Here is a 21102-nt window from a genome sequence, read left to right as displayed (position 1 = left end):
GCTGAGGATGAGGATGAAGAGGATGAGGAGGACGAGGAGGATGAAGGAGAATGAGGAAGATGAGGTGAGGACAAGGAGGACGAGGAGAATGACGAGGAGGATGAGGAGGATGATGATGACAAGAAGGCTAAGGCTGAGGACGAAGATGAGCAGGAGGATGAGGATGAAGATGAGGGTGACGAGGAGCCCTCACCTTGTTGAAGCTGCTGCGGTCGCTGATGCTCTTGCTGAGCTGCTGCATCTCGGCCACCTGGTCGGCCAAGCGCTTCTGCTCGTTGAGCTTCTCGGCCAGCGTCTCCAGCTCGGTCAGCGCCAGCTGCAGGGACAGGCGGTCGGCGTGGCCGCGCGGGGTGTTCTTCAGCATGTCCTGGGACACGGAAACACCGGGAATGGCCCTGAGGAACCACCACGGCAGCGCTTACGGAGCTCCAACACTGAGGTGTGGAGGATGATCCTTGGGTGGATCCAAAAATCCAACCACAGTGCCCACTCCAAAGTGCCCACTCCACTCAGTCCTGCAGCTCCCAAAAAGGAGTTGCTCCAGAATCTCCCAAAAACCTTCTCCAGAACCACCCCAAAACCTTCTCCAGAATCTCTGCAACCTTGCCCAAAAGCTTCTCCAAAAGCTCCCCAAAATCTTCTCCAGAAGTTCCCTAAGACCTTCTCCAGAACCTCCCCAAAGTCCTCCAGAACCTCCCTTCTCTCACCTGTAGGAGAAGGCTGGACTGAGGGAATTGGGAGCACTTTGGGCACCTCCAAAATCAAAGCTTAGGAGATGATCCTTGGGATGGATCCAAAAATAAAAAAAAGTCTAAAAAGTCCAAAAAACTCTGGCCCTGTCCTGCAGCATCCAAAAAGCTGCTTCTCCAGAATCTCCCTAAAACCTTCTCCAAAAGCTCCCCAAAACCTCCTCCAGAATGTCCTAAACATCCTCCAGAACCTCCCTGATGTCCTCCAGAACCTCGCCCTCGTCTCACCTGCAGGAGGAGGATGAACTGAGGGAACCTCTGGATGGGCTTCACCATCAGCCCATAGAGCGTGACACGGTCAGCGCTGGCCATCTGCCGCTTCTGCCGGGGGAAACGCCATAAAAAGGGGATTTTTGGGAAAATGCCATAAAAAGGGGATTTTTGGGAAAAGCAGAGCTGGGGAAGGGGCCGCGCTGACCTTGAGGAAGTCCAGGAAGGCGGGTTTGGTCAGACAAGCCTTCTTGATCAGGGACATGGCCGTAGTGAAGTTGTTGACGTAGTCGCTGTAGACGTCCAGCACCATGGACTTGGAGAACTGGGAGAGGATGGGAGAGCGGGAATGGCGTGGGGCTTCCCAAAACCGGGGTGGGGCTTCCCAAAAAACAGGGTGGGCAAGGTGCTGGGAGTGTCTCATCACTCCAATCCTCCACCCATCCCTGGTGGGATCCCAAGGGATGTTTGGGGCTGATTCCTGGTTTTTCTTCCTACTGAGGTGGCAAGTCTGGCACCATGGACACGGAGAACTGGGAGAGGACAGGAGAGCGGGAATGGTGTGGGGCTTCCCAAAGAATGGGAAATCGTGCAGTGCTGGGGGTGTCCCATCACTCCGATCCTTCACCCATTCCTGGTGGGATCCCAGGAAAAGTTTGGTGGTGATTCCCAGTTTTTTATCCTACCTGAGTCCAGCACCATGGACTTGGGAGAACTGGGAGAGGACAGGACACTGGGAATGATGTGGGGATTCCCAAAAAATGGGGTGGGCTGCTGGGGGCATCCCAATTTGGGCTCCATCACTCCATCCATCCCTGGTGGGATCCCAGGGGATTCTGGGGGTGATTCCCAACTGATGAGATCCCAGGGGGATTTTGGGGGCAATTCCCAATCTCTAATGGGATGCCAAGGGAGGTCTGGAGGTGATTCCCAATTCCCGGTTTTTGATGGGCTCTCAGGAATGTCTGGGGGTGATTCCCACTCTCTGATCCCAGGGGGGTTTTGGGCGAAACTCCCAATCTTTGGGGAGGATTGGGGACGATTCCCAATCTCTGATCCCAGGGGCATTTTGGGAACAATTCGTGGGTTTTGATAGGACCTCAGAGGGATCTGGGGCCATTTCTGGTTTTTGCTGGGACCCCAGCGGGATTTGGGGCCATTCCCAGTGTTTGCTGGGACCCCAGCGGGATTTGGGGTCATTCCCAGTGTTTGCTGGGACCCCAGTGGGATTTGGGGCCATTCTTGGTTTTTGATAGGAACCCAGAGGGATCTGGGGCCATTCCTGGTGTTTGCTGGGATGCCAGCAGGATTTGGGGCCATTCCTGGTTTTTGCTGTGATCCCAGTGGGATTTGGGGCTGTTCCCACGTTTGCTGTGATCCCAGCAGGATTTGGGGCCGTTCCCATTTTCCCCGCACCGAGGCCACGAAGAGGTCCCCAATCTTCTCGTTGGAGTCCCACTCGGCCACGCGCGAGGCCAGGGCGATCTGGAACATGGAGTGGCACTGCAGGATCTCCTTCAGCCGGAAGAACACGACCTGGCACTTGCGGGCGCTCAGCACCTTGGGCTCCATCTCCAGCAGCGGGTTCCGGTAATCCTGCGGGAATTGCAGCGCTGGGATCCCGGGATCCGCGCCGGGGGATCCCCATCCCGCCCAAACGGGGCCCCCACCTGCAGGATGCGCTTCAGGGAGTCCACGTAGCTGCGCTCGCTCTGCACGATGGAGCCCAGGATGTGCCGCCGGAGCACCTGCGGGGCAGGAAATGAGTCCTGATCTCAAAATAGCCCTGATCCCAAAATCCCCAATCCCAGGATTGGGGAAATGCAGGAACAATCCTGATCCCAGGGTCCCAAATCCCAGGACTGGGAAAAGGCAGGAACAGCCCTGATCTTCCAATCCCCAATCCTGGGATCAGGGAAATGCAAGAACAGCCATGATCCCCAAATCCCAGAAGAGGGGAAAGGCAGGCCCAGTCTGTGGGGCTCAGCCGTGATCCCCCAACCCCAAATCCCAGGAAAAAGGAACCAGCCCCAGCCCTGCGGAAGCGCTGACTCAGTAGCGCTGTTTTTGCTGACTGTGCATTTCCCTTTGCCGAATCACGGGGCCCAGAGGACACCGTAACCCCCCCAGATCCCAGGAAAGCCCTGATCCCAGATCCTGGGAAAGCCCCAGTCCTAATCCCAGGAAAGCCCTAAGCCCAGACAATCCCAGGAAAGCCCCGATCCCAGGAAAGCCCAGATCCAACGAAAGCCCAGATCCCAGGAAAGCCCTGATCCCAATCCCGGGAAAACCCAGATCCCAGGAAAGCCCCGATCCCAGGCAATCCCGGACCTGCTGTGGGCTCAGCCCCTCGGGCGCGGGGCCCAGCTCGGGCGGGGGGTGCCTCATGTCGGACACGGTGACCTCCAGGAAGCCGGTGTCCTCCTCCTCCGAGTCCCCTGCAGCACGGGAACACCAAAAACCCCAAACTGACCCCAAACTGAGCCTTCCAGGACCGGAGGCGCAGCCCGGCTCTCCCAATAGTCCCGCTTCTCGCAGTATCCCGTGCCCTTGCAGAGCAGTCACCGGACACCGGGATGAGATGGGCAGGAGCAGGGATGGGACCAGGAGGGGACAGGCAGCGTCCCCATCCCAAAAATCCGCCCTGGAACAGCGCCTCGTCCTCGCTCCGAGACAGCGGGAAACGGGAAAAGGAGCCGGGAAAAGGAGCCGGGAGAAGGGGGAAGTGCTGGAGTGAGGACCAAGACAGCGCCACAGGGAGGGGACAGGGAGAGTCCCTATCCCAAAAATCTGCCCGGGAACAGTGCCTCGTCCTCACTCCAAGACAGCGGGAAACAGGAAAAGGAGCCGGGAGCCCAGGAAAAGTGGGAAGTGCCGGAGTGGGGACCAGGACAGCGCCACGGGGAGGGGACAGGGAGAGTCCCCATCCCAAAAATCCGCCCGGAAGCAGCGGGAACAGCATCTCGTCCTCGCTCCAAGACAGCGGGAAACGGGAAAAGGAGCCGGGAAAAGGAGCTGGGAGCACAGGAAAAGGGGGACACGCTGGAGCGGGGAGCCCTTACCCGAGGCTGAAGCAGCCGAGGAGGAGGAGAGTGAGCGAGCCAAGGAAAGCTCAGGATGAGCCAAGGAAAACTCGGGATGAGCCAAGGAAAACTTGGGATGGGAGCGCGGCCGTCGCCTCCACATGGCCCCGGCCCCATCCCGGGCCAGAAATCCCGGGAAGGGGAAGAGCCGGGGGGACGGCAGGAGGAAGGGAAGGGAGGAAGGGAGGGAAGGGCTGCGGGGACCTTTTTCCTTCCCTAATTTCGGCTCCTCCTCCCCGGGGATGCTCTCCCGGGATTGCCGCGCCCCAAAGCCGCGCTGGCCATGCGGGAACAGCGGGACCGATCCCATGGGAACGGCGGGACCGATCCCATGGGAAGCTGCAGGAACGGCAGGACACACACAGCCGATCCCATGGGAATGGCGAAACACGCACAGCTAATCCCATCCAATGGGAAGCTGCAGGAAAGCCGGGAACACAAAGCAGATCCCATGGAAAGCTGCAGAAATGCCGGGAACACACAGCAGATCCCATGGAAAGCTGCAGAAATGTGGGAACATGCAGCCAATCCCATGGGAATGCTCTGCAAATGCCGGGAACACACAGCGGATCCCATGGAAAGCTGCAGAAATGCCGGGAACACGCAGCGGATCCCATGGGAATGCTGGGAACACGCAGCCAGTCCCATGGGAATGCTCTGGGAATGCCAGGAACACACAGCAGATCCCATGGGAATGCCGGGAACACACGCGGCCGATCCCCTGGGAAGCTCCAGGCGCTGGGATCCAGCGGGATCGATCCTACCTCCCCTGGATCCTACCTGCCCCAGGCTGCTCCAGGGAAACCCGGGAGCTCCGGCGGGAGCGCGGCGGCTTCTCCGCCTCGGCCGCGCTCCTTCTGCGCTCCCCATCCCCTGTGGGACAGGGAAAGGCCCCGGGAATTGGGAATTCAGGGGAAAACTCACAGGGAAAACCCAAGGACAGCCCCAGCACTGCTGGGGGGAGCAGCTGTTTTATCCCAAAAACGCGAGGAGCGAGTTGGAGTTTGCAAGGAGTGGGAACGGCCCAGGGAAAGCTTCAAATGCAGGGAATTAACCAGGAAAAATGGGAAAGGGGAACAGGATGAGGATTCCCGAAAAAACCATCCTCTCCAAGGGCTTTGCTGGGCCCCATTCCCTATGGGACAGGGAAGGGTCAGGAAAACCCCCCGGAAACTGGGAATTTAGGGAAAAATCCTGAAGGAAAAATCCAAGGGAAACTCCAGTGCTGCTGGATGTAGTAGCTGTTTTATCCCAAATGGAAAAAGGGAACAAGCTGCAAGTGGGAACAAAGGAAACCTCCAAATACAGGGAATAATCCAGGAATAACTGGGAAAGGTGAGAGGGATCAGGATTCCTGAAATCCGCCCTCTCCAAAGGCTTCTCCTGCTCCAGGTTTGATTTTCCCACTCCCCATTCCCTGCCAGGCAAGACTGGATCAGGAAAAGCCCCTGGGAATTGGGAATTCAGGGGGAAAATCCTGAAGGAAAAATCCACAGGAAAACCCCTGGGAATTGGGAATTCAGGAAAAGAAATCCTAAAGGAAAAATCCAAGAAAAACCCCTGACGAATTGGGAATTCAGGGGGAAAATCTTGAAAGAAAATCCATGGGAAACCCTGTGGGAATTGGGAATTCAGGGAAAGAAATCCTGCAGGGACAAAATCCTGAAGGAAAAATGCAAGGACACACTAGGTGCTGCAAGTTTATCCCAGCAGGTTAAAAGGAGGGAGGTGGAGCCCGCAGAGATCCCGGGAAGCTCCAGATCCGTGGAATGAGGCGGGAGAAGGGGGAGAAGGTTCTGGAGGAATTGGATCCCCAGGGTTCCCTGGGGATGGGATTCCTGGTTCCATAGGGATGTGATCCCCAGGGTTCCAGAGGGTTGGGATTCCTTGGGGATGGGATCCCCAGGGTTTCCCTGGGAATGGGGTTCTTAGGTTCCATACAGATGGGATCCCTGGTTCCACAGGGATGGGATCCCTGGGTTTCCCTGAGGATGGGATCCCGAGGTTCCCTGGGGATGGGATCCTGGAGGTTCCCTGGGGATGGGATCCCCGGCTCCCCGGGTGCGGGGTGCCGGTGCCTCACCTGGGCCGTCGCGGCGCTGCAGGAAGGTGACCCTGCGCAGCACGGCCATGCGCGTGCGCTCCAGCCCGTCCTTGGTGCCGCTGCGCGCCGCCCGCATCAGCTGCGACACCTGCAACGGAAACCGGGGTCAGCGCAGGGATCGCTGGCATCGTTACCAGGATCACAGGGGTCACCGGGATCTCAGGGAGCACTGGGATCACAAGGATCAACGGGATCATCACTGGGATCACTGGGATTGCAGGGATCATCACAGGAATCACTGGGATCATCACTGGGATCACAGGAGATCACAGGGATCATCACCAAGATCACTGGGATTGCAGGGATCACAGGGATCACTGGGATCTCAGGGATCAACGGGATCACTGGGATCATCACTGGGATTACAGGCATCACTGGGATCTCAGGGAGCACAAGGATCAACAGGATCATCACAGGGATCAGCGGGATCACAGCGATCATCACTGGGATTGCAGCCAGGATCACAGGGATCACAAGGATCAGCAGGATCATTGGGATCACAGAGATCATCACAGGGGTCACCAGGATCATCACAAAGACCACAGGGATCTCAGGGATCAGCTCAGGGATCAGGAAGCTCCAGGCTGCCCCAGGATCCCTCCCAGATCCAGCCCCTCAAGAAGATCCCTGGAGCACCATTCCCTGTTTTCCACGCAGCCAGGAGCAGCAGGCACACAGCCAGGGCTCGGGGATCCTCCCTGGATCCCACCGGATCCCTCGGGATCCCTCCCATGGATGTGCAGCAGCCGGGGCGGGGTCGTGCAGCGCAGCCAAGCGGGGCCGGGCAGGGAGGCGGGGAGGCTCCGGCCCTTCCTGTGCCGGGATCGGGTGTGTGGGGAGGGAAAGGGGGATCGGCCTTTCCCACCCCAATCCTGGGGTTTTACCCCAAATCTAACAGTTCTACCCCAAATCCCAGAGGTTTACCCCAAATCCCAGTGTTCTACCCCAAATCTGATGGTTCTACTCCAAATCCCAGCAGTTCTACCCCATGGAATACCAGCCAGGATGGGATGGGGTGGGAAAGTCTCAGCCCTGAGGTTCCACAATTCCCAAAATTCTCCTTCCTGAATTCCTTCCTTCCCTCCTCCCCTCCTGAATTCCTGAATTTCTTCTTAAATGCCTTCATTTGTGAATTCCTTCCTGAATTCCCAAACTCCTAATTTTCTTCCTGAATTCCTTCCCGAATTCCTGAACTCATTATTTTCTTCCTGAATTCCTGAATTCCTTCCTGAACTCCTTCCTGGATCCCTGAATCCCTAATTCCAATAGCTTGGGAAGCCCTGGGAGCCGCTGGACACAAGTGGCACCTCAGCAGCTCCAGGCTGATTTTCTGGGACAGGAATGGGATGGGCCCAGCCTGGATGCATTCCACGAGGGAGTTTTATCCCCCCAGGCCGGAAATTTGGGGAATTTCAGGATGCGGGACAGGGTCGGTACCTTCCAATCGGATTTGTGCTTCAGCTCCTGCATTTCCTTCCCCCCAACTCTCAGAGCCAGGAGCTCCCGCTTAGTCCTGGCGCATTTTTCCTTGAGTTTATGGAGGTCTGGAGAGAGCTGAGCCCAAAGCAAAGCGGGAGAGCAGCAGAGCAGAGATCCCAGGAAGCAGCAAATGCAAAAAAACAGGAGAGATCATCCCAAAGGAGCAGGGAACAGCGGCGGCAGCCCGGAATTCCGGCTGGGAGCAGGCAGGGAGTGCAGGAGCAGTGGGGAAAGGCTCAGAAACAGGAGGAATCATCCCAAAAATCCTGAAATGCCAGCTGGGATGGAGCAGGGAGTGCAGCAGGAGCAGGGAAAGGCAGGGAGAGGCTCAAGAACAGGAGAAATGACCCCAGAATTGTGTCTGGGATGGAGTAGGGAGTACAGGAACAGCAAGGAAAGCAGCACAGAACAAGCAGCAGGATCCCAGAGATTCTGGCTGGGAGCGAGCAGGGAGTGCAGGAGCAGCAGGGGAAGACTCAGAAATGGGAGAAGTCATCCCAAAAATCCTGTCTAGGAGCAAGCAGAGAGGCCAGAAGCAGGGAAAGACAGAAAGACGATCAAAACCAGGAGGAATCATCCCAAAAATCCCGAAATTCCAGCTGGGAGCAAGCAGGCAGTGAAGGAGCAGCAGAGAGAGGCTTAAAAATGGGAGAAACCATCCTGGAATTCTGGCTGGGATGGAGCAGGGAATGCAGGAGAAGGGAAAGGCAGGGACAGCCCCAAAAGCAGGAGGAATCATCCCAAAGCAGCAGGAACAGGCAGCAGTGTCCCAAAATTCCAACTGGGACGGAACAGGGAGTGCAGCAGGAGCAGGGAAAGGTAGGGAGAGGCTCCAGCAGGGGGAAAATTAAAAGAGAAGGAGGAAACCGGAAAGAAAATTCCAGGAAAAACGCAGCAGCATCGGCAGGATGCTACGGGACCTCCATGCAGGAGAATCCCGGGAAGGGGATGCATGAGACTTCCAAGGAAGAATGGATGAGAATTCCAAGGAATGGATGAGGGTTCCAAAGGGATGGATGAGGGTTCTAAGGAGGGTTCTAAGGAGGGATGAGGATTCCAAGGGATGGTACCTTGGGCTGGAACGCCGCGCGGAGCTTGGCCGGCTCCGCGTCCCGCCGGGATTCCGGCCGGGATTCCTCTCCGGACTCGCCGTCGCTGTAGCTCTCGAACTCGCTGGAGCTCCAGCCCAGGTCCTGCCCCAGGCGCGTCCCCTCCCCGCGCTGCACCTCGGCGTAGATCAGCCCCGCGCCTGCCGAGCCCGGGAATTCCCGCTGCGTTCCCATTCCATTCCCATTCCCACTCAATTCCCACTGCATTCCCATTCCTGCTCCACTCCCATTCCATTCCCATCCCCACTCCATTCCCATTCCCGTTCCATTCCCTTCCATTCATTCCCATTCCATTCCCATTCCCGCTCCACTCCCACTTTTCCTGCTCCATTCTCGCTCCATTCCCGCTGTTCCCTGTGCTCCCAAGCCATGGGAATTCTGGGCTTTGACTGTTTGGAAGGGAGTTGGGAGCATGCCGGGATGCATGGATGGATCCAGGGGAGATTCATCCCCTGGGAGTGCAGGGAATGAGGGGGATAGAGGACGGGGAAGGAGAATAGGAATGGGGAATGGGGAATGGGGAATGAAGGGAAAGGAAATTTTGGGAATCGGGGAATCCTAGTGCAGAACTCCAGAATTCCCATTCTCCGGAACCCTGAGGGTCCTGGAGCCCTCTGGGAGCAGCTCCATCCCTCCCAGATCCCGGGATTTCCCTGGTTATTCCCACCCACAGCCTCCTGGAGGATGGGACTCTCCTTGATGGAAAATGGGATGGGGGCCCCTGGAAAACTGGGAAGAGGCAGTGCCCATATGGAAAATGGGATGGGGGCCCCTGGAAAACCGGGAAGAGGCGGCTCCCAGCTGGAAAAGCAGGAAGAGCGCTCCTGTACCATCCTGGTCCACATCCAGGCCCTCGCAGGGAACATCGTCGTAGATGACCTCGTCCTCCACCTCTGGGAAGGAGAAACGCTCCCCTGGAACCCCGGGAGCGGGATTGGGATCAGGATCAGCAGCCCGGGATCCCAGTGGGGTGCAGAAACCTTCCCAAGCCCACCAGGGGTCATCCTGGGGGTTATCCAGGGGTTATCCCAGGGGTTAATCCCAGCCTTTCCCACCTCGGCAGATGCTCTCCCTCTTCCAGGTGCGGGTCCGGATCTGGGAATCTCCTCCGGCCTCACCGTTGCTCACCTGTGCTGGGATCCTGTGGGAGCATTCCAGTGAAAAATCCCTCGGGATCAGGGGCAAATGCCCTGGGATCAGGTGCAAATCCCCCGGGATCAAGGGCTCCCAAAGCTCCCACCTGCTGTCACCCCCATTCCCACAGCAGGAACAAAATAAGGAATTTTTTTAAGGAATTTCCCCCCCATCTGCTCCTTGGGAACCCAGGATTTAGGGTCATCCCAGATTTTTAGGGATGTCCTGCCAACACACTCAGGGATGATGGAAAAGATCCCAAAATCCTGGAGTTCTCCTGCTCGGAGCTCTTTGAAATACGGACAAGTTAGGGAAAACCAAGGCACAGCAGCAGCTGCGACATCAAACAGAGGGGACAGATCCCAAAGATCCATCACGGGACCCAAAATCCCATCAGAACTCCTGGAATTCCCACCAAAACCTCCTGAAATCCCCCGAAATCCCAGGAAACTCCCTCAAATCCCACTGAACGCCCTGAAATCCCACTGGAACCCTAAAACTCACAGGAAATCCCACTAAATGCCCCAAATCCCACTCACCCTTCCTTGGTCTCTGGCTCCAGCCCTTCTGTGGGGAAGGAAAACAAAGAGAAACAGTGTTGGCACCCTGGGATGTACCGGGAATACCAGGAATTCCCTACGGGGAATACAGGAAATTCCACACCTGGAATTCCATACTGGGAATGAGCAGGAATTCCACATGGGAATACGAGGAATTCCCCACGGGGAATACTGGGAATTCCATACGGGAATGAGCAGGAATTCCACATGGGAATACCGGGAATTCCATACTGGGACTATCAGGAATTCCCCACTGGGAACGAGCACGAATTCCACATGGCAATACCAGGAATTCCATACTGGGAATACTGGGAATTCCATACTGGGACTATCAGGAATTCCATACCAGGAATGAGCAGGAATTCCACATGGAAATACCGGGAATTCCATACTGGGAATACTGGGAATTCCACAAAGGGAACGACAGGGAACATTCCTCACCGGAGCTGGGCGGGCGCCGCCGGCGCGGGGGCGCCTGGAGAGCGATGTCAGCACCGGGATCAGCTCCGGGATCAACTCCGGGATCAGGGCAGGGATCAGCTCCCGAATCTGAGTCCTCATCCTCCCCCTCCTCCTCTTCCTCCTCGCTGTCCTCAAAGTCGAAGGCCTGGCCCAGCTCCTCCATCCCCGCGGGGCTGGGGGGATCTGGGGGAGATCCTGCACGGGAACGGGCACGGAAAACATGGAGTGGGGCACAGGAGAGCAGGGAACGGGGATGGGGAGAGATGGGGTGGAGGAAAGGGGAGGGATGGAAAAGGGGGATGGAAAAGGGGGATGGAGGAAAAAAGGGATGGAGATGGGAGATGAGAAGGGAGATGGAGACAAAGGAGGGTGAAGGAGGAGATGGAAAAGGGAGATGGAGGAAAAGGGGAATGGAGGAAATGGAGGAGAAGGGGATGGAGATGGAATAGAAGGGGATGGAGATAAAGTGGGAGGGAGAAGAGGGATGGAGGTGGAGGAAGAGGATGAGGAGGGTGAAGGGAAAGGGAAGGGAGATAGAGGAGGGAGATGGAGGAAGAGAAGGGAGAAAAAGGGATGAAGGAGGAGAATGGGGATAGAGAAAACCAGGGAAGAGGGATGGAAATGGAGGACGGAAAAGGGGATGGAGGAGAGGGAAGTGGAACAGGGATGGAGGGGGAAAAGGGGGATGGAGATGGAGGAGGGAGGAAAAGGGGGTGGAGGAGATGGAGGGGAATGGGGCCAGAGATTGAGGAGGAAAAGGGGGATGGAGGAAGAGGAGGAAGGAGGGGATGGAGATGGAGGAGAGAAAATGGATGGAGGGGGAGGAAAATGAGAAGGGGGATGGAGGTAGAGAAGGGGAAAAAAAAGGGGATAGAGGAGAATGGGGATGGAAAAAGCAGGGAAGGGGGATGGAAATGGAGGATGGAAAAGGGGATGGAGGAAATGGACAAGGAAGGGGGATGGAGAAGAAGGGGATGGAGGGGGAAAAGGGGGATTGTCACCGTGGAGTCAGGATGACACAGACTCCAGGTCAGAAGTTAAGCGGCCAGAAGCCCCCAGTTCATTGGAACCCCTTCTGTCAAACCCTGCTCTGCCACCAGGCACTTAATCAACACTTCTCACACGAGGGGCTTTGAGGAGACCCCCTCTGGGGCCAACATCTTCTGAGGAACACAGCTTGTTCCAAAGATTTCTTACCACTTGTTTACAATTCCTGCTGTCTCCCTAAAACTTCCCAGACCAATCCATTGGAAAGCTTATCTGGCTTTCTGTCTCTCTGACCAGGCTGTCACATCCACGGGGGATGGAGGAGGAGAGGGAAAAGGAGCACGGGAATGGAGGAAAAGGGGATGGAGATGGAGAATGGGAGGGAAGGGGGAGGGACAGGGATGGGAAGGGAACGGAGACCGGAGATGGAGGGAGCGAACCAGGGAACAGGGAAACAGGGAACAGGGAATCAGGGAACAGGGAATCAGGGAACAGGGAATCAGGGAAATAGGGAATCAGGGAAATAGGGATTGGGGAACCAGGGAAATCAGGAATCAGGGAAATAGGGAATCGGGGAAATAGGGAACCAGGAAATTGGGGAATCAGGGAAATAGGGAACCGGGGAATCAGGGAATCAGGGAAATAGGAAACCAGGAACAGAGAACAGGACCAGCACCCCCCAGGATCCAAGAGCCCTCTGTGTTTTCCAAATCCCAAGAGGCTCCAGCTGGGACATCCAGGATACCCTGGGTGCTGCTCCCTCCTTCCCACCCCGGACTGGCTGTCCCATTCCCAAAATCCCCAAAATTCCCAAATTCCCGAAGCTGAGGCTGACAGTACCTACTGCGGGCGGGGGGGGCGAGGCCATGGCGGGGGGGGCTCAGCTGCTCCAGGGGCGTTCCTGCAGAAAACAGGGAAAAAGGGTTGGAAAAGGGGGGGAAAAGGTTGGGAAAGGGGGGGAAAGGGGGACGAAAGAGTTGGGAAAGGGGGGGAAGGATTGGAAAAGGGTGGGGTAAAAAGGGTTGGGAAAAAGGATTGGGAAAGGGCAAAAAAGGGTTGGGAAAGGGGGAAAAGGCTTGGAGAAAAAGGATTGGAAAAGGGGGAAAAGGAGAAAAAAAGGTTGGAAAAGGGAGAAAAGGGTTGGGAAAGGGGGGAAAAGGGTTGGAAAAACAATTCCTGCTGTCTCCCTAAAACTTCCCAGACCAATCCATTGGAAAGCTTATCTGGCTTTCTGTCTCTCTGACCAGGCTGTCACATCCACGGGGGATGGAGGAGGAGAGGGAAAAGGAGCACGGGAATGGAGGAAAAGGGGATGGAGATGGAGAATGGGAGGGAAGGGGGAGGGACAGGGATGGGAAGGGAACGGAGACCGGAGATGGAGGGAGCGAACGAGGGAACAGGGAAACAGGGAACCAGGGAACAGGGAATCAGGGAAATAGGGAATCAGGGAAATAGGGATTGGGGAACCAGGGAAATCAGGAATCAGGGAAATAGGGAATCGGGGAAATAGGGAACCAGGAAATTGGGGAATCAGGGAAATAGGGAACCGGGGAATCAGGGAATCAGGGAAATAGGAAACCAGGAACAGAGAACAGGACCAGCACCCCCCAGGATCCAAGAGCCCTCTGTGTTTTCCAAATCCCAAGAGGCTCCAGCTGGGACATCCAGGATACCCTGGGTGCTGCTCCCTCCTTCCCACCCCGGACTGGCTGTCCCATTCCCAAAATCCCCAAAATTCCCAAATTCCCGAAGCTGAGGCTGACAGTACCTACTGCGGGCGGGGGGGGCGAGGCCATGGCGGGGGGGGCTCAGCTGCTCCAGGGGCGTTCCTGCAGAAAACAGGGAAAAAGGGTTGGAAAAGGGGGGGAAAACGTTGGGAAAGGGGGGGAAAAGGTTGGGAAAGGGGGGGAAAGGGGGAAGAAAGAGTTGGGAAAGGGGGGGAAGGATTGGAAAAGGGTGGGGAAAAAAGGGTTGGGAAAAAGGATTGGGAAAGGGCAAAAAAAGGGTTGGGAAAGGGGGAAAAGGGTTGGAAAAGGCTTGGAGAAAAAGGATTGGAAAAGGGGGAAAAGGAGAAAAAAAGGTTGGAAAAGGGAGAAAAGGGTTGGGAAAGGGGGGAAAAGGGTTGGAAAAGGGTAGAAGGGTTGGAAAAGGGTTGGGAAAGGGGGAAAAAGGGTTGGGAAAGGGTGATCAGCCCAAATCCCAGCCCTGGAAAGGACCGGGAGGCTCCAGTGGGATGGATCCAACTCAGGCTCCAGCTCGGGCAGGGAGCTGGGAATGGCTCAGGGAGAATTTATCCCAGGAGTTGTGGATCCTGCTCCTGGGGAAGGGCGGGAAGCACTGGGATCCGGCCAGGATCGATGCAGGGATCGATGGAGCATCCGCCCGGAAAGCGGAGAGCGCCTGGAGGGCACCGGGAAGGTCGGAGCCGTGGGATGGTCCCAAGGGATGATCCCGGGAAAGGTCCGGGAAAGTTTGGGATCTTTCCTTCTGGAATTCTTTTCCTGGAGTGGGAACCTCTCCTGAGTCACCCAACCTGGGAATTCTCCCCGTGGATGCGACGCTGAGTAAGCCAGAAATCCAGGAGAAGAATCCACCGAAAACCAGGAGATCAATCCAGAAAACTGGGAGAAGAATCCCCAAAAACTGGGAGAAAAATCCCCAAAAAACCAGATGAATCCCCAAAAACCAAGAGATGAATCCACAAAAAAGAACAGGAGATCAATCCACAAAAAAATGGGAGATGAATCCCCAAAAACCAGGACAAGAATTTCCAAAATTCCAGCAGAAGAATCCCCAAAATCCCAGGGAAGCTCCCGGGACACCGAGAATTCCCAATTTCCACAGTGCTGGCTCTGGAAAAACCTCAATGTTGGGAATCCTCGGGAAAAACAACCCCAGGATCGGGATCAGGATTGGGATCCAGCCCCTTCCCGCTCCAGGCCCTTCTCCCAGCAGGAATCATGGCCTATCCCAAATTTATCACGGGAAAAGGTCATTCCTGTTTGGAGAGCTGAGCTCAGCCCAGCCCAGCCCAGATTTATCCCAGGCCTCCAAAATAATCCTGGGATTGGGATGGATCCAAGGGAATAAGGGTTTTTTCCTGGAGTGTTCCACACAGTCAGGGGAACGAAACGGATCCCATGGGATGAGGGAAAAATGGGATCTGTGGGAATGCACAGGGAGAGGAAAAGGGGAAAGCAGGAAAATCCAGGGGTGGGGGATGGGAATGGGGATTCCCAGGAGCTGTTGGTGATCCATGGAAATGAAGTGCGAGAGGAAAATCGGGAAGCAGGAATCCATAGAAATAAACTGGGAGAGGAAAATTGGGATTCAGGATAATCCAGGGATGTGGGGATGGGGAATCATCCCTGGGAATGGGGAGTTTTGGGAGCTGCAAGGGATCCATGGAAATAAATCAGGAGAGGAAAAACAGAAAGCGGGAGAGGAAAAATGGGAAGCGGGATCCATGGAAATGAAGTGGGACAGGAAAAAGGGGATGCAGGAGAACCCAAGGATGCTGGGATGTTGGGAAGATCCCTGGGAATGGGGATTCCCAAGGAGGCCCCAGCCCTGGGAGCAGTGGGATCCAAGCCCAGCCCAGCCTGGCCTCTCCCATCCCAGGGTATTTTTATCCCGGGATATTTTTATCCCTGGCACCAGAGCTGCTGCCTGGGGGAGCCGCTGATGGATCCGCCCCAGGATCATCCAGGAATCATCCCAGGGATCCAGATCCACCCTGGGATCATCCCAGGGATCCAGATACACCCTGGGATCATCCCAGGGATCCAGATCCATCCCAGGACCATCCCAGGGATGTGGATCCAGATCTGCCACAGGATCATCCCAGGAATCTGAATCCATCCTGGGATCCTCTCAGGGACCCGGATCCATCCCAGCATCATCCCACAGATCCAGATCCATCCCAACAGGCCGGGATTGGATCAGGGATTAGGAACAGTGGGGAGAAATCCAGGATCCAGCCCTGTGGGAAATCTGGGATCCATCCCAGCAGGAAATCCGGGATCAGTCCCAGCAGGTAATCTGGGATCCATCCCAGTGGGAAATCCAGGATCCATCCCAGCAGGAAATTCAGGATCCGTTCCAGTGGGATTCGCCAGGAATTGGTCCCGCCCTGCTGCTAATGCCAGGAATAAATAACTGTGAATAAATTAATAATAATCTGCCCCAAATTCCCCTTCATTTGGCCCCAAAAATTCCCTTTATTTTTCCCCAAAATTCCCCTAATTTTCCCCAAAATTCCTTTTCACTAGGCCACAAAATTCCTTTTATTTACAAATAAGAAATCCTTTTGTTTGTCCCAAAATCCCCTTTATTTGTCCCAAAATTCCCTTTATTTTTGTTACCGACGGGAATTCCCTTTCCCATTCCCGGCTTTTTGGGAGTTTTAAATCCAAAAATCCTTAGGGAAAAACTGGAATTTTCCAGCAGGAATAACAGCAGGAACAGCCGGGGCAGCTGAGAGGGAACGGCTCATCCCAACAGGAAAACCTCTGGATATCGGGATTTGGGGGTGGGAATGGGGATTTCCAGATGGATCCATGGATTTAGGGATGGGAATGGGGATTTCCAGGTGGATCCAGAGATTTGGGGGTGGATCCAAGGATTTGGGGTGGGAATGGGGATTTTCCAGGCAGATCCATGGATTTGGGGTGGGAATGGGGATTTACAGGTGGATCCATGGATTTGGGGGTGGATCCAGGGATTTTGGGTGGGAATGGGGATTTCCAGGTGGATCCAGGGATTTGGGGTGGATTTTTGGGAAGCAGGGACAGCAAGAAAAGCAGGAATGGCTGTGACAGCAGCGAGCACCGGGCGGGCTCCTCCCGCCGGGAAAACCTCTGGATGCGGGAATTTGGGGATGGAAATGCAGATTTGGGGCTGGATCCAAGGATTTGGGGCAGGATCCAGGGATCTGGGGTTGGATCCAGGGACCGGCAGCTGGACCCAGGGATCTAGGGCTGTATCCAGGGATTTGGAGCTGGGTTTTTGGGAAGCAGGGGCGGCAGGAAAAGCGGGGATGGCTGGGGCAGAGGGCAGCGGGAAAAGCCCTGGAAGTTGGGGGCTGGGGGCGGCCCCGGGCTCTGGGGGTCCCCGGCCGGATCCCGGCATTTTGGGGAGCCGGGAATGCGCTGACCTGGGCAGGCCGCGGCCGCCGCTCGGTGTCCGCATGGGCCGCGGGCCGGGAATGGCCGATCCCGGCGGGATCCGCTGCCCGCGGGATCCCGGGATCCTCCCGGGGCTCTCCCGGCTCCCGGGGCTGGGCCCGCAATTCCCAAATCGCGGCGGGAGCGCCGGGCCCGGCCCGGAGCCGCTTCCAGCGGAGCGAGGGATGCCGGGATTTGGGAATCATCGCCTTCCCTCCTCCCCTTCCTCCTCCTCCTCCTCCTTTTCCTGCTTTTCCTCTTCCTGCTCTTCCCGTTTTTCCTGCTTTTCCTCCTCCCGCTTCTCCTGCTCCTCTTTTTCCTCCTTTTCCTCCTCCTCCTCCTTTTCCTGCTCCTCCTTTTCCTGCTCCTTCTGCTTTTCCTACTTTTACTGCTCCTCCTTTTCCTGCTTTTCCCACTTTTCCAGCTTTTCCTCCTCCTTTTTTTCCTCCTTTTCCTCCTCCTCCTCCTTTTCCTGCTTTTCCTTCTCCTCTTTTTTCCTGCTTTTTCCGGATTATTTTTGGGCAGCGGCAAAAGCATGCGTGGGGCTTTGTGAATTAAAGGAGGCTTTCCTGGGGTTTTTGGGAATTAAAATTATTCTTCCTGACTTTTCCTATTTTTTTTTTTTCCTTCCAAGAATTAAAGTGATTTTTCTGGAGTTTTTGGTTTTTTTTCCTAGAATTAAAGTGAATTTTCCTGGGTTTTTGGTTTGGTTTGGTTTTTTTGTTGTTGTTCTTTGTTTGCTTTTCCCCCCCAGAAATTAAAATTATTTTTCTGGAGTTTTATGCTGGGATTGACAGCGATTTTCCCACTGTGTTTTTTGGGGGAATTAAAGTGATTTTTCTGGAGGTTTTTCCTGGAATTTCCAGTGATTTTCTCCCGGATTTATGCTGATTTTCCAGGAGTTTTTTGGGAATTACAGTGATTTTCCCAGGTTTTATCAATCTTTATTTCCAGCCCTCCTGTCCCAGCCCAGACCCGGGGATGCCTCCCAGGATGCAGGAATGCTGATCCCAAAAATCCCGCTCTGGAGAGGCCGGGGGGGAGCAGAGCACAGCTGGGGTTTGGGGTGAGCCCCGATTTTGGGGTGGCTCCAACCCCTTGGAAAAATCCCCGAATTCCAGACCTCGGATCCTCCATCCAAGGGGGTCAGCCTTGGGATCCAACCCTTGCCCGGTGCTTTATTGGGGTTTTTTTGGGATCCAACCCTTTCCCACTTTTTGTTTTTGGGATCCAACCCTTTCCTGCAGTTTTTTTTTTTTGGGATCCCACCCTTTCCCACAGGTGTTTTTTTGGGATCCAACCCTTTACTGCAGGGTTTTTTTTGGGATCCAGCCCTTTCCCACGGTTTTGTTTTTGGGATCCAGCCCTTTCCCTCAGGTGTTTTCTTGGGATCCAACCCCTTCTCGGTGGTTTTTGGGTTTTTTGGGGGGGGGGGATCCAACCCCTTCCTGCAGGTGTTTTTTTGGGATCCAACCCTTTCCCACAGTTTTTTTGGGGGGGGAATCCAACTCTTCCCTGCAGTTTTTTTTGGGATCCAACCCTTTCCCACAGGTGTTTTCTTGAGATCCAACCCCTTCCCAGTGTTTTTTTGGAATCCAGCCCTTTCCTGCAGCTTTTTGTGGGGGGATCCAACCCTTTCCCACAGGTTTGTTTTAGTTTTTTTGGGGGGGATCCAGCCCTTTCCCACGGTTTGTTTTTGGGATCCAACCCTTTCCCACAGGTGTTTTCTTGGGATCCAACCCCTTCCCGGTCTTTTTTGGGATCCAGCCCTTTCCTGCAGGTTTTTTTTTGGGGGGGATCCAACCCTTTCCCACAGGTTTTTTTGGGATCCGACCCTTTCCCGGTGTTTTTTGGGATCAGAGATGCACACACCCCAAATCCGCCCCTCCAGAGCCCCCCCGGGTGCTCATTCCCGACCCATTCCCGGTTTTCCAGCCTCCCCCATCCCAAAAAAAGCTCACCTGGGCTGGGAGAAGCGGGAGCGCGCCGGGAATTTCCCCGCGGAGCGGCCGCGGGCCGGGCCGGGCTCGGGCGGGGCCGGGCGGGAGCGGGGCCGGGCTCCAGCCGAGCCTGAAATTCCAGCAGATCATTCCAGGGGATCGGCCGGGCGTGCGGGGAGCCGGGGATCCACGCGGGAAGTGATCCGAGCTGGGATGCGGGATGGGGCATCCACCGGGAAGTGATCCGAGCTGGGATTCGGGATGGGGAATTCGTGGGAATTGAGCCAAGCTGGGATTTTGGGATGAGGAGTTCATCAGGAATTGTCCAGCTGGTATTTCGGGATGGGGAATTCATGGGAATTATCCAAACTGAGATTTTGGGATGGAGAATTCACCAGGAATTATCCAGCTGGGATTTCTGGATGGGGAATTCATGGGAATTGTCCAGTCTGGGATTTCTGGTTGTGGGAATTCACCGGGAATTGTCCAGTTGGGATTTTGGGATGAGGAATTAACAGGGATTATCCAGCTGGGATTTCTGGATGTGGGATCCTCCCGAGAGTGGCTCCATGACCAGGGTGGGGCAGAACCAGGAAATTATCCCAAAAAAACCCTGCAAGTGGGTTTTCCAGGGGTTTTCCAGGCAGGTCAGGGGGGTTTGATGGCTCCTGGCTTGGGAAAAAATTCCCAAAAAGTTCAGCAAGGTGGGTTGGATCTGCCTGGAAAAATTGGGGATGGAGAGCTTGGAATGGGGTCAGGCCACAGGGGTCAGATCCTACCCGTGGATCCTGGATCCAGGGAAAATCCTGGATGCGGTCAGGATGGGGTCATGCACAGGGATTGGATCCAGGGAGAGGGGATGCGGAGCTCGGGATGGGCTCAGCCCACATGGACACGGCTGTGGAAATCTGGGAATGCTCAGGTCAGGATGGGATCACAGAGGGTGGATCCACCCATGGATGCTGGATCCAGGGAAAACTGGCAATGCAGAACCCAGGGTGGATCCCACTCATGGATCCTGGATCCAGGGAATGCTGGGAATGGGATCCTATTGGGAATCAGGCCCAGGGACCGGATCCCACCAGTGGATCCCAGAACTCCCCAGGACACTGGGATGTGGAATTTTCCAGGATTTTGGGAATGTGGAACTCCTGGGATGTTGGGAACGAGGTCCAAGGGCTGGGATCCTGCAATTCCCCGGGATGTCGGGAATTGGAATTCCTGAGATTTTGGGAATGGAGAATTACCCGGGATGTTGGGAATGTGGAACTCCTGAGGATGTTTGGAACAGGGTCCCAGGGCTGGGATCCTAGAACTCCCCGGGACATTGGGAATGGGGTCCCAGGGATGGGATCCTGGAGTTCCCCAGGATTTTGGGAATGTGGAACTCCCGGGATGTTGGGATGTGGAATTTTCCGGGATTTTGGGAATGTGGAACTCCTGGGATGTTTGGAACAGGGTCCCAGGGCTGGGATCCCGTAATTCCCCAGGACGTTGGGATGTGGAACTCCCGGGAGTTTGGGTTCCCATCCCTGCCCAGCCTCCCGCTCCCCCTGGCAGCCAACCCATGCAGATGTATGCAAATGTATGCGAATGAGGGGCGGGGAGCGCCCGGACCGGTCTGGGCGGGATCCGGGCGGAGCCGGGAACGGGAAACGTCCGGGCGGGCCGGAGCTGCCCCGGGATTCACCCCGGGATTCACCCCGGGATTCACCGCGCTGGCCTCTGCCCGCTCAGCTCCGTGCCGGTGAAAATTCCTGCCGAAACTGAGCTCCGTGCTGTGACTTTGGTGTTTATGCTTACCGCATATGCCTCTGTTCACAGGTGTATTTGTATTTGTATTCATTTCTATTTTCTACATTCCTACATATACTTACCGTTATATTTACATTCATATTTGCATTTTATATTTATATTTTGAATTTTTAATGTTTATTTGATATTTATAATTTTATTTTTATATTTTATATTCCTACTTATACCGTTATATTTATAATTTATATTTGTTTATGTCTATATTTATATTTGTATTCGTGCTTAAATTCAAATTTAGCATTGTATTTTGATTTTTATATTTATATTCACATGTATAGGTTTATATTGATGTTTATATTTATGTT

At 55.2% G+C, this 21102-nt stretch overlaps 1 protein-coding gene across 4 annotated transcripts in view; it reads right to left on the bottom strand.

Annotated features, from left to right (window-relative positions):
• The window catches only part of ARHGEF10L (Rho guanine nucleotide exchange factor 10 like), a 30363-nt gene extending 13127 nt beyond the window's left edge, over positions 1-17236 (bottom strand). For 2 of the 4 annotated variants that reach the window (XM_041463437.1, XM_041463438.1), the window contains exons 1-15: positions 17033-17236; positions 13646-13706; positions 10870-11085; positions 10408-10435; positions 9790-9875; positions 9565-9648; positions 8696-8874; positions 6126-6234; positions 4823-4915; positions 3291-3397; positions 2630-2707; positions 2376-2555; positions 1168-1284; positions 978-1070; positions 194-367 (exon numbers count right to left, since the gene is read on the bottom strand). In XM_041463437.1, the coding sequence (XP_041319371.1) occupies positions 194-367; positions 978-1070; positions 1168-1284; positions 2376-2555; positions 2630-2707; positions 3291-3397; positions 4823-4915; positions 6126-6234; positions 8696-8874; positions 9565-9648; positions 9790-9875; positions 10408-10435; positions 10870-11085; positions 13646-13673 (1572 nt within the window). In that variant the 5' untranslated portion in view covers positions 13674-13706; positions 17033-17236. The remainder of the gene's footprint in view (positions 1-193; positions 368-977; positions 1071-1167; positions 1285-2375; positions 2556-2629; positions 2708-3290; positions 3398-4822; positions 4916-6125; positions 6235-8695; positions 8875-9564; positions 9649-9789; positions 9876-10407; positions 10436-10869; positions 11086-13645; positions 13707-17032) is intronic. The other 2 variants (XM_041463439.1, XM_041463440.1) reach the window with 1 other exon arrangement.
• Positions 17237-21102: the final 3866 nt, after the last annotated feature.

This window comes from Pyrgilauda ruficollis, unplaced genomic scaffold (genome assembly GCF_017590135.1).
Source record: "Pyrgilauda ruficollis isolate IOZ18807 unplaced genomic scaffold, ASM1759013v1 scaffold165, whole genome shotgun sequence".
NCBI classification, from domain to species: Eukaryota; Metazoa; Chordata; class Aves; order Passeriformes; family Passeridae; genus Pyrgilauda; species Pyrgilauda ruficollis.
This window is presented reverse-complemented; position numbering and strand designations above follow the sequence as displayed.